Genomic DNA, 14,784 nt, shown 5'->3' with positions numbered 1-14,784 from the left:
AGAGTACCTGTGTATAAATGATTAAACAGGGCAGGGCAAGTGGAGGAAGCAGATAATACAGTATTAAATATTATAAGCATTATTAAAAGGGCACAGAGTACACGAGCAAGGAAGTTATGCTGAAATTGTATTTGGCACTAGTTAGACCTTAGTTGGAGTGTTGTGTACAATTTTTGGTATCAAACATTAGGACAGATGTGAACGCTCTGCAGAGAGTACAGGACAGTTTATAGCAATGGTTCCACTAATGAGAAAATTCAATTCTGAATAAGAGTGGGGAGGTTGGGTTTTTTTTGGAGTTGAGAAAGTGAAGAATAGATTTGATAGAATCCTTCAAAATAATGAGGTATCTGGACAAAGTAAATCAGGAGACACTGTTTCCAGTTGTAAAAGACACACAAATGAGAGGGTACAGATTTCAAGACATCTGCAGAAGAAGCAAACATTATGTGAGGAAAAACTTCTATCACACATCGAGTGCTTAGATCTGGGATATACTGATGATTGGAAGTATGATGGAGGTAGGTTCAAAGAAGACATTAAATGACTATTTAAACAGAAATAATGTACATGATTACAGGAAAAAGACAAGGGAACAGCACAAAGGCATAATGCTCATTTGGAGAGGTTTTGCAGACAGAATAGGCTAAATGGCCTCCTTCTGTACTGTGACAATTCTGTAATGAGAGTTTTTTTTAACTCTTTATATTTGTGCATTATAAAGAAGGTCATTAACTACTCCGACATCTGACTCATACCTTTAAAGGCTACCAGGAGGGAGGGTTTTTCTCAAGTCACAGTAAAGTTGATTCATTGTCATTTTTAGGGTGAGAGTTACACATTGACTATTTACAAAATGGAAATATCTTAGAGACAAAATCCAATGGTTCTGCAAAGCACACATTTTATGTACAACTATAATTTGAAACAGGGCTGTCATCAGTTTGATACAATGCGAAAGCAATGTCATAAACACAAACACTGCATTGCACTACAAGTAATCTTAATTTCCATTTCTGCTCATGGATATTACAAAAAAAAATGCAGAATATAGCGCAGGGTACATTGCCTCCCTTTCACCTTTACCTCTTGACAGACTTGATGCTCTATATGCCTTTGAGTTTATGAACAGTTAGAGGGGTCCAGTATTGATCAATAATTTAACTTACGAGAAGTTTGAGCTATCCCTTAACTTATAGGACACAGGACAAACTATTCTGTTCCCATAATTCTCTCAAGTTAAATCATACAATTCTCAATCTTAGCATACTGTCTGATATTGAATTGAACTTTAAACCACAAAACATAGCTGTGTTAAGAGCGTGTTACAATATTTGAAAATTTGAGGGTGTAAGTTTTAATGAAAAAACATACTTTGAGTCCAGGATTGGCAATAAGACGTGTGTTGTCACTCAGATAAGCAGTGTAGTGTTCCACCATGCGTTTGGTCTCTGCTTGACTCAGGTGCTCAAATGGAGATGAGAAACTGCCTGCGGACAGCATGACTGTGGGACTTTCTGCAAGACAGGCAATCAGAACATGTATTAAATATTAATACCACAAACATAAGACTTAATGTCAAGTTAATGAGGACACAACCTTTCCAATACTGAATGATACTTGATACTGGGGCCCTCATAATAAAGTAACGTTGAAACATAAAATGGTTCCCTTGATGAAAGGAATTACAACTGCATAGGGAAAAAAAAGCAACATACACCAGGGATGCTAATCAAGTTATCCAACATTAACAACAGACTTGATGAATGTGAAACATTTCATAATCCGTTCTGTTCCCTAACATTTTTCTCTATCAAAAGATGCTGCCTAGTGTTAAGATACAGACCCATGGGAGGTCCTTCCACATCTTATACTGATTCTTGTGAGAGCCCGGTAGTTTCTGCCAATACAATACTGGATGAGGGTTTTGTTTCCATTAGTCTAACAAATGCTTGTTTAATAAAGCATCAACATACATCATGACAATGGGGAGAGAGGGTAGCACGTTATGCTGCTGTGCTCATGACCTACTATGTCATGACAGGGAGCGCAATGGGAAGGCAATAAGTTCTATACCTCTGTTTGAATAGAGAAATAAAACTCAGAGATGGATTTGAAGTTAACATTGAGCCTTTTTCTTGTACCACTAATATTAATTTCCGAATACAACTGGTGTAGATCTGGGTAAGTAACCAGCTGCCTTCTTGTTTAATGGTGACTCATGGTTGAGTGGACCTCAATGAGGAGCAGCAACGGAATAATCACAAGTTACAAATCCTCACAGCATTTCTTGAAAATTAATGCACCTACCTAGTGTTGCCAATTGCTTAAAATGCAGGCAAGAGGCAGGCTGGCCTAGTAGATCCAATCTATGATAAAGAAGCTTACTGCTCGGTGCTGTGTTCAAATTTTTGAGGTGTTTAACTGGCACCTCAGGCTGTACCATCACTATACACAGAATAAAGGATGTGTCCTGGACCTGCACAGACAAGTAACAAATTTATTTACATTAATTTTTAATTATAATCTCATCAAGGTATAACTGTGCTATGGTTTTCAGTAACTATCATATAGTAAAATGGAGAAAGATATTTCACAGAATCATGAAGAATCATCTGTGCAATAAAATAAGCTACAAATTACATGACAAGTATCGATTAAAATAGCACTTTGAAACCACCCAATTACTAGAAAATTGGAATAATTGGCAAGGTCATTCCAACCATGCACATTAGAAAGACAAGGATAGTTTAATTCCCATTGTGTTAAATTCTAAATGTTAGACACAGGCAATGTGGAGTTACCACAGGGAGTAAACAGTTTCAAAACTAAAAAAAAGGAAAATTTGCCTCAGGGTCATTCTTGCAGACCTGTGGCTGGATCTCAGCAGCATTGGCTGAAGTCCAAAAGCAGTTTAAGTCCCTGCTTTCCTATTGCTCCAGTTTCAAGAATGCATCAACTGTAATCAAAAGTAAGGAGTTTTGACTGTAAATAAAAATAAATGCAAAGTCCTTTGAAATTACTGCATGTCTTATCTTGATAATGACACTGAGCATCAAAAAACATGGGCCCACCTACAGTGGTGTTGCATTTATGTTAGAGGCAACTCTCAACGTAGCCTGGGGCTCACAGTTCTCTGGGATTGAATGCACTTATATTACTAAGCACTTTCTGCTGCTTTACAACAAACAATTGTGCACAAGCAAATCTATTTCTAGCTGAAGGACTTTCCCAAATGGCAGGAGAAAGTTTCTACAGGTCAGCGAGAGGAAAGCCTGCATCAATGGTTTGTACATGCAGGAGAAAATCACTTTGCCTTTGGACTGAAAATGAACAGTCAATTCATGGAGGCCATATTTATATTTGCTCTGGGATCTTTTTAAGGGCACTAGCACAGCTATTTCTTCAGGGGGGATTTGGTGCTTTGGAGATTAATAGCACTTATTTACCTTACAATTCTCTAATTGATAAATCAAGCGCCTAGATATTGTGCTGTATTAAGGTAAGTGCAGAAAAAAATGGCAGAGATGGTTCTTTCTTCATTAAAGATGTTTGATATAAGGAATAAATTCTAGCTGCCAGGCTCAAAAATTCATAATTAACCTAATAACCTAAGAATAGCAAAATAAATGTCATCAACCAATTCATGTGTTAAATATTGAGTATTCACAATTTATTAAAACTTTTAGTTAGATCATATACAACCGCCATATTCAAAATTGTAGTACAAAGTTATTGAAGACATGAATTATGTATTTTGATTAAACAAAGGTCTTTTGGTTTTAAAATACAAGCCATGTCCTCCTAGATCAAGGAAAACACAAATTCAAGGATATATCCAACAAAATGTAACGTACCAATTTCCAGGCATAGCTGACATTATAGGCCTCTTTGCTGGTTTCTCGTAACCGGTTTATGTGCCAAGACAAGGAGGAGTTTACAGGCACAGTAATAACCTGACTGCCCAAGGGGAGGCTGTACAGAGATATGAATGATAAATGATTTACATGTTTACAATTCACATTTCTACAAATCTATTTTAGGATTACTGGCAAAATTCATAGTATGATGAAGAAATGTGAGAGAATAATCGGAATAGGACCTATGGATTAAACAAAATTTAAAAGGGCTTTTTAAAATTGAAGTACTTGATCAAAATCAATATTATTACTTTAAAAATAAAAATGCCAGCTTGAGTAGAAATCAATCAGCCTAATGCGATAAAAGGAGTCCCCTAGAGTGGCTCCCTTTATCATGGAGGTCACATTATCATATAACCACAGAACAGTTGCCGATTGTTGTAAAAAACTATTTGATTCATTCATTTCAAAAATGCCACCAAAGTAAGCATTCATATCCATGTCAGCAGAAGTCTATTGATGTTTCTAAACTAGAATAGAATTATCTCTTTCCATTGAATTCACAAAAAAAAATCACTTCGGAGTGTATGTGGCTGCTCTCTGTCAACGATCTCAAAGTGCTCAATTTCTGGCCACCTCAGGTAAGCAGCTCCTCGTCTGGGATTGCTGACATTGAATAATATACTTAACCAAAGGAGCCATTCGTAGAGCCAACGGCTCTAATTAACAATTGACTATACTCTCTCGACATTTTTATGCATTACCTGAGGATGTTCTGCCTGACAAGTTGAAATCTTGGAATATTTTCATAGTGTATGATATCAGTATGAAGTGGCGGTTCTGTTAGCAGGTATGGTCTTGTTAAGGACGGATGCATCAGAGTGTAGCCTGAAAGAAAAAATAACTGAAATGTTTAATGGTGGTCTCGCAGACTGTGAATATGATGTTGACAATAAAGAGTATTTATTGCTGTACCAGTGTACACAGTTAGATGACGCTAATTATCTGGCAAACCCAACAGCAGGTGAAATGAAGATGGCCATTTCAAAGAAAGAAAATGACCCTAGCTCTTTACCACTTTAAAAAAATGACCTCTTGTGTCCTGCTCATGTCACAGAAAAGTCTATGATTTGCTGTGAAATGAAGTTTATTTTTACTTTATGACTGTTAAACACAAATTGGTTTCCGAGCAGGCAGATAATGTTGACAGTAACTCTAATATAATTTAAGGGATAATTACATCTCTCTCACCTTTATTATCAATTAAGAATGTGTAGGAGGCAGAAGAATCACGATAATAAGTTACATCCTCCAGAATGTAAGCCAAGTTCACATCCACTCCCACAATTCCCAGCAGCATGTTTCCAAAGTAGCAGGGCTTACTGACTGTCATGATCAATCCTGTTAATCAGAAAAATACCTAAGTTGTTATGCTGAGTGATTATAAAAAGATGGGTTTTTTTTGGGCTGGTGAGTGAGGAATAGGTCTTGGTGTGGTGGAGAGGAGGACTTCTCCAGGAAGATAGAAAATAAGTTCCAACTTGCTTTCAATACCTTGCTCAAATGGCCCTCCCTGGTAAATCTACACTGAGCATCAGGAGTCAACTTATTCATGGAAGACATCACAGCTACGCTCAATAACAGACCATCAAAATTGATGTTTAATTGCAGTACTTAGATGAAAAATTAAGTTGTGTGTGTTTTGTCTTCAGGTTTGTCTCATGCCTCTATTTGATAAAGAGCAGTGGAGATGTCTTCACATCCTGACCTACACTTATCCTTAAATTATCATCTAAACAAATTATCTTGTGGTCTTTTATTTCATTATTGTCCTTATTATACACTAACATTATGCACTAATGTGATTGGCATCGACACTGACGAAGGACCTTTCTATTTCAAGCAAAGCTTCTGGCCATCCTGAACTTGTCTTAGCAGGCTACAAGGAGGCCCAGGAGAATGGTTAAGGAGAGAAAGCAGACAGTAAACATTATCTTAATGAAAAGAAAAATCAACACTCACCATCACCCATTTCATCAGTGTACGGGAGACTAAACACAGCCTCGTCTACCATTCGATTCGGAAGGTTTGTGTAAAAGCGCCCTACTGTGGTCTCGAGGTTGCTCAACTGGTTCAATACCATCATTGTCCCTTTTATAACAGGAAGTGATGTGTGATCAGGAACTCCATATTTTGCTGAGTTCTGTTCTGCCAAATCTCGAAGAAATGCTAGCTCCTTCAAACCAGTTACCCCTTCTAAAACAGAAAGATTAATGAGGAAGTATTACACTAGTGAAATGTTAAGTGAGTTTGCTATATTCCGTACATACTCATTCTGAAAACAAATAGAAAAGAAAATAATTGCACGACTGAACTCTCTCTCCTCCCCACGAAATTATTCCCACTCTTGCAGATGTTGAATACTGGGACTCTTCATCTTAGGAAACACCAATCCTGCACAATTTACCACCTCACAGTGTACAGGTGTGAAGGAGAATTCAGTTCAGAGGTTATAAAAGAAATATATTCTGTCTAACAAATTATTTAAATATAAAGCTTTGAAAATTCACTGCAAAATTCACTTGTTGTATTAAATATGATTAATCAGCTGCCACCCACTTTTTCTTGACTTGATCCAGTTCCTTTAATCTTCTGGCTTGTTACTGAGGCAGTAATGATAATGTATATAGCAATGCCTGACAGCCTGAGGCACTCATTCTCTACACCAATGAGTTGGGCTTATCGCTAGCAATTGCTTTCTGTGTGTTGTACTGAAGTCCCAGAGTGAAGCTGGATGGTCTGTTTTACATTTGTTCATGACACGTGGGTGCTGCTGGTGAGGTCAGTATTTATTGCCCCTTCCTAATTGCTCCTGAATGGAGTGACTTGCTGGACCCATTTTCAGGGGGGCAGTTAAGAATCACAGTCACAGATCAGAGGGGAAAAGAAATAGAAGAAATTTACGTGGAGGCTGGCATAAAACAAAAACTGACAGCATATGCTGAGCACAAATGAGTATTTTTGAATAATTGTAAGATTGAAGTGCATACTTAAAACAAAATAGATTAAGGCAAACGCTATTGGGCTCAATCCTTACAATGCTTGAGCACTTTCTCATCCAGCTGCATTATGATTCCCCACTTTGGATTTTGTTCATCTTCTTGGATGTCAACTTTACCAAATAATAATCTGTATTTTCAACAGATTTTGTTTTTTAGTCTCATTGAAGCAGTACCATTTTATATTAAGACTGTCACAATTTTTACTTATTGTAGTTATTATGTTCTACATAAGTATCCACCCAATTGTGCATCTTTTTGTGTACAAATGAAACTAGATGTACATTCTGTAACTTGTGCTCAAGTAACGATCAATAAAGGTGTTTTTCCAAAAACGCCCCAAAAGGATGGTAGATTTCCTTTACTGAAAGGCCAATAGTGAGCCACAAGGATTTTTACAACAGTCATTGATGGTTCCATTACTGAAACTAGCTTTACATTCCAAATTTATTACTAAATTTGAATTGGTGGGACTTAAACCCAGGAGCTGTAGCATTATTCTGGGTCTCTGGATTAATTGTCCAGTGGCAATACCACAACGCCACCACCTCCAGGTGCAAGTCTGGGAAAAATGGAAGGAAAGTGTGGGTCACTCAAATGTCAGGAGCCACTCTTGACCTCACCCGCTGAGTCCAAAGTAATGCAAAGCACTACATTTGGCACAGACTTGGTTGCAGCAGTTACCAGAAAGAGGTTATGTTTATACATGGGTCTGTCTTTGGGATCCACTGCAACATCGTTAGCCCTTAACTTTCACAAGCTATCCAAAAAGCAGTTGAGCTTTCGGCTTGGGCTGCTTCACGAAAAGCAAAGCAAGTCCATACCGTGGTGGGTCTACACACATTGCATGTCCGGATCCAAACCTTCTCCAAGTTCCTCTGAGACTTTAGCCTGAAGCTGAAGGATTCAGTTTCTGAGTGTCAGCATGAGAAGGCCCAGCTCAGGACTTGCTGAGGGAAGAGGCTGTATACTGCCAAAGGCAGATGGACACATTTGGTTCTCCTTTTCACACTGCTGCTACACAGGACTGTAAGCTGAAAATGAGAAGCCACCTAACAGAAAAGCAGAAAGCATGCTAACTGTCTCCACTCACATATTAGAAACACAACATTGATCAGATAGACACACCAATTCTGTTAAGGTCCTTTGTGCAGTTTCTAGAACTTGCTCAAGCTAAAAATCATTCTGAAAGGGCCTTGTTCAAATGAAGAAAATTACTTTCTGAGGAGCGGAAGATTTGTTTTTGGCTCCAGGATAGGCTTCTAGTTGCCAAGTTAAAGTAAATATGGTGCCACTGAAATATCTGCCAACAGAGGAGCTTATCACCCTCACCTTGACCTCCTTCCACCTATCACATCTCCATCGCCCCTCCCCCAAGTCCGTCCTCCCTACCTTTTATCTTAGCCTGCTAAACACATTTTCCTCATTCCTGATGAAGGGCTTTTGCCCGAAACGTCGAATTCCCTGTTCCTTGGATGCTGCCTGACCTGCTGTGCTTTAACTAGCAACACATTTTCAGCTCTGATCTCCAGCATCTGCAGACCTCACTTTTTACACAACAGAGTAGCCCAACATCTATGTAATATCTTTATGCTGACAGACGGCCTGTCCTAACTATCGGCATTTTGGAAGTATCTTCAGCCTACTCCATTGGCAAGAGAGAATTCCACTCTTCTGTTTACCTCCGTGAATCATAAATTCAACTTCAGTTATGTTGAGATAGATAGGGAGAAAACCATTGGAGGAGGACAGCAGGATAAGGTCACCCTAGTCAGTGGGTAATGCTCAAGAATAAACATTGTTAAATATTTCTAAACATTTTATGCTCCAGGAAGCTGCTAGAAGCACCAGTAATACAGTTTCTCACCATTCATGAGGGCATATGTAAGGATCATCACAGAGTTGTTCAAATGCCCATTTTCCTCACTGATAACACTTAGTGTTGCCTTCTTCTCTTCTTCAGAGGAGTCCACTGAGGTGATGCCAGATGACAGATAGATTATCACCATGTCAGTGGCTGTGATTTAAAGAAGAAAAACTTCAATTCAATTTACAATTACCCGCTTCCATAATCTGACAGATGTCTTGCCAATAACTGTTTCAATTGCCTTCAAGTATTGTTACAATGTTACAGATCCAAGGTTAAGTAACGAGTTGAGTGTTCACCACAAATGTACCAAACACAAAGTTGGAATGGTTTGATTGCCAGTCTTTGCCAATCTAGCTGATTTAGTTGGGGCAGCTATAGGGCAGTACAATTGGTGTAAAGTCCATCATGTCATGGATAGATGGGAGGCTTGTGGTGCAGTGGTAGCATCCCTACCACCGGGCTAGAGGACTTGAGTTCAAATCCCACCTGTCCAGAAATATGCCATGATATGCCTGAACAGATCGGTTAACGATAATTATCACAGCTGCATGCAGACTTAATCTTCTTCGGCTCTGCCCAACCATGTGCCCTAGACCCAACTTCACAGAAGTGTACTCTACCTGTAACATTCTCATTTTTCATACCATCAAACTCTGTCATCTTTCTCACAAACTGAAACTAATGCCAACTTACAAGCAACTTTGAACCTCAGACTCATTCACTTTGAAATGATTTAGGAATGCAGAAAACCCATTTTAAATCAGACCATTCCAACTAGCCAATGTTTATCCCATCAGCCACTGTATGAGAAGAATCCATGACTCCAACATAAAACCAGGAGCAAAATGATACCGCCCTCAGTACTACCTGATCAGTCTCAAAGGTGGTGTGAATTTGTTCTTCATTCACCCATAGATTTCAAAGACATTTTCTGGGATAGAGTAAAGACATTATAATTTACAAGATCTATACTCAATTTGTGGAAAGATATATTCTCTCCCAGTCTGTGTACGATCTGCAGCCAAGCCAAGAGAATTATGTTATCTTCAAAAGTAAAACACAACCCTTCTTCGGGGAACACTGATTGCATTCATCTTATTGCACCTCACACAGAGAAACCATCGTGCTTAGCAGCAAGGAAATGATTAGATATCAATTCTCAGGGCATTTACACCACTCAGGGCTCATGAAGCCACAGGTTGTGTTTTTCCCAACAATACTTTCACATTAAATTCAGTTATAGCATCATTTTCCTTATAGAAAGCTAGGTGGTGGGCAAGGATTTCATGGCAAGAATTAAATTACTCAAATTTAATTGGTTCATCTTAATTCAAAGAAATTGAATTCTGACAGTGATCCATACAAAAACAGGAAAGAAAAGTAAGAATGTGAAAACAACTCGTTTAAAGCCAGGATTCACCATCATTTGGGGTGTGCAGGAGTAAGCTCCCAGTTTGTAAGATCATTGGCTGTAGTTGGCAAACAACAAACAAGGAGTCTCCTTTAAACAGATAATGAACTAAACTCATGTACTGGAGCAAAGCTGGAAGCTTCGGGTTTCTCTAACTCAGTAGTTTCTTAGTGGGAGACCCCCGACTGAAAAGATTAACACCCTATGACAGATTCTAATTTCTGAAAGGTACTGTTACGTCAGCTATAAGGAAAATGATGCTATAACTGAATAATAGGAGGATATTCTGGATCCTTCAAAGTCTGAAAGTCTCAGTCAAAAAAACGATTCTTTTAACAAACCTAATTAATGTGCAAACAGATCTGTTGGCGCTCAAAGCGTGAGCCTCCTTTATTTGATAGCTCAGTAGGACACTTGGACAGCAGGTTTTAGGGAGTAGAGATTGTGAATTTTAAAAATCCTGCTTCAGATTAAAAGGCATAAAAATCACATGCTGAGCACAAACTACTAGCTGAAAAAAATACTCAATTTGGATACAGGCACTATCTAGAATGATAGAAAGCACACACGCTTTATCATGCCAGGCTTGGTTGCATGTCTCTGCTGAGCAATTGAGCCCAGCCAGGGCAGCTTTGCAGCATTACAATAAACTCAGTGTCTTTTGGTGATGGGTGCAAGTTTACAGGCGGTGTTTCTAATTTTGCTTTCTGCCGAGTAATCCCTGTGGGACTGCGTCAAACAGCTTGCCAACAATCAAGCTCATATATGTGCAAAGTATTAACCACCCCCAGATCTATTCCATGGCTGTGTCACCTAGACAACAAAAGGTATAAAAATGATGGAAGGGGAGAGGTTTAAACATTAACAATAGTTCACAATAACTAATCCTTGTATCAGTGCTTCCCAAACTTTTTCTCACTGCGACCTTGTTTCAAAGCTTTTAAATTGAAGCAACCCCAGAAGTAGAGCACAGTGAGAGCTGAGAGAAGTGGGACAGGGGGTTACTATTTCATTTTGGAAGCTTCTCCTGACAACCAAGACAGAATTCCTCTGTCCTCTCCTGATATCGAAGCTCTCTCTCCACCAGTCTCTTATTTCCCGACTCTTTTGGTTGTTCTTCACCTTCCCACTCCTCGCTACATTCCTGCCAGGCCCTCTCACTTGCCAAATGTGCAAATTGCTGTTTCCCACACAGTGCGCGAGGGCTGTGGCAAGGGTTTGTCTGGTCATCGTTTTGCTGCCTTGAGCTTTATCTGCAAACATTCACCATGCTGCTGTTGGGCGCTTACCTTTCATATAGCCTGCTTGCCTTCTCACAGAATTGTTATGGCACAGAAGGCCATATGAAAGACAAGTGTCCAACAGCAGAGACAAAAAAGAAAAGCAAGGGAAGCTTTGGCCAGCAGTGAGCAGGATGGTATCTAGGAGAATGGCTTCAGGGAAGAGAAACGCCCATCATGAAGACAGATTGAAGTAGTTGGGGCTGCCCTCCTTGCACAGAAAAAGGCCCAGATGAGATTTGTTAGAGGTTTCCAAAAACTACGAGCAGCTGAATGGAGCAAATGGGGAGAAACCGCTCCCACTTGTAAAATGAGAATGTAGATTTAAATTGATGCGCAAAAAAAGCAAGGACGATGCAAGAAAAAACAACTTTTTCCACATAAGCAGCTATGGAATACATTGCCTGCAGATATGGTCGAGGCAGGATCAATCAAGGCATTCAAAAGACAACTGGGTTCTTATTTGGATAGAAATGGAGTGTAATGGTATATGGGGCATGATAGGAGATTGACACTAGGTGATCGTGTCAGCGCAGGCACAATGGGCCGAACGGCCTTCTGTGCCATCATAACTCTGTGATTCTGTGAGAAGGCAAGCAGGCCATATGAAAGACAAGTGCCCAACAGCAGCATGGTGAATGTTTGCAGATAAAGCTCAAGGCAGCAAAACGATGACCAGGCAAACCCTTGCCACAGTGCATGCCGAGGAGTTATAAGTTTGTCAAAGCAACTCCCTGAAAGCATTCCTGGACTCAGTCTCATCTCAGTGGTGATCACCGCTTTCTTGGAATAGGGGGAACAATTGATCCCACTGGGAGTTATGATCCCACAGTTTGGGAACCCCAGCCTAATATTTTACAGTAAATTTGGAGCATGTTAAATGACAACCAAAACCCACATTTCTTTTTTAAATGATTGCATTTGCTTGTGGCACTCACGTGTTTGGACCCTGGTGTTGTTGTTTGTATTCTGAAGTAACTGAAAAGCTTTGTGAAACCCCAGTGCATGCTGGGTGGCACCATCCACTGCTTTAATGTTGCTAAGGAACGTGGCCATTTTTCTTTTTGTTTCACTGGTGGCTGGAGACAAGTATGTCTTGTAACACTGGTCTAGCGAGCATGTTCGGACTGTGTCAGCCACAGCCAGCACAGAAATCTAGGCACAAAAGAAAGAATAGTCATTTGGCAGTTTGGTAGAACAGAACAAGAACACTTCTGGAAAAAAAAACACATTCTGTCAAGCTTTTTGTCTTTCAAGGCAGCAAGATTTAAAGCTTCAACTAAACTTGCCATTTTCAGCAAAGCAAAAGATGTTATTCCCCAAAATTTCTCAGCAAAAGTCTCAACTTGCCTTGCTTGCACAGCTTGCATTTTTCTGCTAATTCCCTTTACAATCCAGTTTTCTTATTTCAAGTGCTATTATCGCAAAACAATGCCGTGAAGAATTTAGTTTCCTTCACTTGATTTTTCTTTTCTTTGGTTTGCTCACATGTTGTCTACCACTTGCAACAATGACTGTGCAAGCAGCTTGTCACTTGCTTGTCAAAGTTAAAGTGGTCATTCTTGAGTGGATATGAACCAATACCCTGCTCTCAACAGGACTGTACACTTTCTTTAATGGCCAAACTGTGTGCGTTCGCATGTGTGTGGTGGGGTTGCAGGAAGGGTGAAGAAATAATTTTGTTTCTCATCACATCTCATTTGTTTTCATTAATTGGAGCAGTGGAGTACAAAATTAAATAGCACTTGCAACATGAGGCAAGAACATTCTCCCTCAGCAGAGATGCCACATAAGATCAATCCTCTCATCAGCACATCTCCTTCATTTAATTTCCTGACAGAAGTCTTGCATCGATGCTGCATGATCTTTGCACAGTAATCAAGAAAAACAAAATTTGTACAGCTCATTGATACATACATTAGCAGTCTTTCGTGCTTTAAAGACCTGGATCACTTTGCCAGACCAACTTAGCATGTTGTGTGTGTACACAGTATTCAACATTATTAACATTGGCAGAAATAAGAAAGAACTCACCTTGTCATGTTCGTCGATTGAAGTTAATATTACTTGCGCAGCATCTTTGGCTATTTGAAGTTGTGTGTCTGTAGCTGAAGCTCCATGGTCCACCACCACCACAATATGTTTTGATTGTGGTCTGACAGTAGAGACATAAACAGGCCTGGACCGAATGAAGCCCAAAAATATTTGTAAACACAGATCAATGGGTAACGAAGAGCCAACTCAACTTATTTTTACATTTTCTCAATAGTTAACTCTTGCTCTCTCTCGTTTTCTCCCCAATGTTTCAATGATTGGCTCATGATAGGGTGCATATCTATAAGCAGTGATAGCTCCCCTACCCTTTTCACAACTTACAAACCTTCATGAGTAGTTTCACTCAAGCAGGCTACTCAAACCAATCCTAACCACATGCACTCTCTAAAGGTCACAGCTTCACACTTGGGGAAAAGAAAGCTCTAATCTCAGCCTAATAATCGGACAAGGATTAACTATTTACCTGGATCAGAAATCCTGCAAATTTGAACAGTGAAAATGAATTGTGTGCGCTTAGATCAGACAGGTTTAATTGGAATCTTTTCAGATTTTCTTTTGAGAAAATAACTCTGATTGATTCAGAAGTGAAAATCAGATTTCCAGGGCTTATGCAAGAACAAATGAAGTTAACAGAATGTTAGAAATGGCATAACTTCACTCAGTTTATCTTGTGCAGTTTTGCAAAGATCTGACTATGCTAGATAATAAATTTACCATGCCTCATTCTTATCTTCCAATGTAAATGGTTTACTCGAAGACATAAGACACAACTTTTATTATATTTCCTAATATGTTCCTTAATGCATCAGTTTTAGTACATCAGTATGCATACTGCTTGTAAGTACAAACTGACTCAAAAATATTTTCACATTTACTTATTCATCAAAACTAATTCTCAGGGAAGAAAACACAAAACGATGCATTGAAATCAACTGGTCAAAAAGAAAACCTGAACTCTCAGAGAATATAGTAGAAAATTCGTACCTACTCCGATGTTCATAACCAGCTTTGCAACGAAACCGGTGTGCTGGGAAGATGGTAAAAATCCCTTCTTCTGAGCTGAAGTATTGCCACTTTATACCAGGATTTGACTTGAAGTTGTCAGCAAGAACTGTTGGGTTAAAAGGTCAAATTATTTCAAAGCTATACATAAGTGAAAAATTTCCAGTCCACTTCTGGTCACTATAAATATCCCAGACTCTCATTTAAATGATAATGGAAGATCACCACACATTATAGAGTCATAGAG

General features: G+C 39.2%; 1 protein-coding gene across 1 annotated transcript in view; it reads right to left on the bottom strand.

Moving 5' to 3' along the window:
* Positions 1-14,784, bottom strand: part of cachd1 (cache domain containing 1) — a 163,552-nt gene that overhangs the window by 24,659 nt on the left and 124,109 nt on the right. The window contains exons 5-14 of the mRNA XM_060830378.1: positions 14,520-14,646; positions 13,515-13,659; positions 12,419-12,635; positions 8,787-8,936; positions 5,883-6,116; positions 5,112-5,261; positions 4,625-4,748; positions 3,858-3,975; positions 2,311-2,479; positions 1,375-1,517 (exon numbers count right to left, since the gene is read on the bottom strand). Of these exons, the coding sequence (XP_060686361.1) occupies positions 1,375-1,517; positions 2,311-2,479; positions 3,858-3,975; positions 4,625-4,748; positions 5,112-5,261; positions 5,883-6,116; positions 8,787-8,936; positions 12,419-12,635; positions 13,515-13,659; positions 14,520-14,646 (1,577 nt within the window). The remainder of the gene's footprint in view (positions 1-1,374; positions 1,518-2,310; positions 2,480-3,857; positions 3,976-4,624; positions 4,749-5,111; positions 5,262-5,882; positions 6,117-8,786; positions 8,937-12,418; positions 12,636-13,514; positions 13,660-14,519; positions 14,647-14,784) is intronic.

The sequence above is a fragment of the Hemiscyllium ocellatum genome, chromosome 9 (assembly GCF_020745735.1).
Source record: "Hemiscyllium ocellatum isolate sHemOce1 chromosome 9, sHemOce1.pat.X.cur, whole genome shotgun sequence".
In the NCBI taxonomy this organism is placed as follows: domain Eukaryota; kingdom Metazoa; phylum Chordata; class Chondrichthyes; order Orectolobiformes; family Hemiscylliidae; genus Hemiscyllium; species Hemiscyllium ocellatum.
This window is presented reverse-complemented; position numbering and strand designations above follow the sequence as displayed.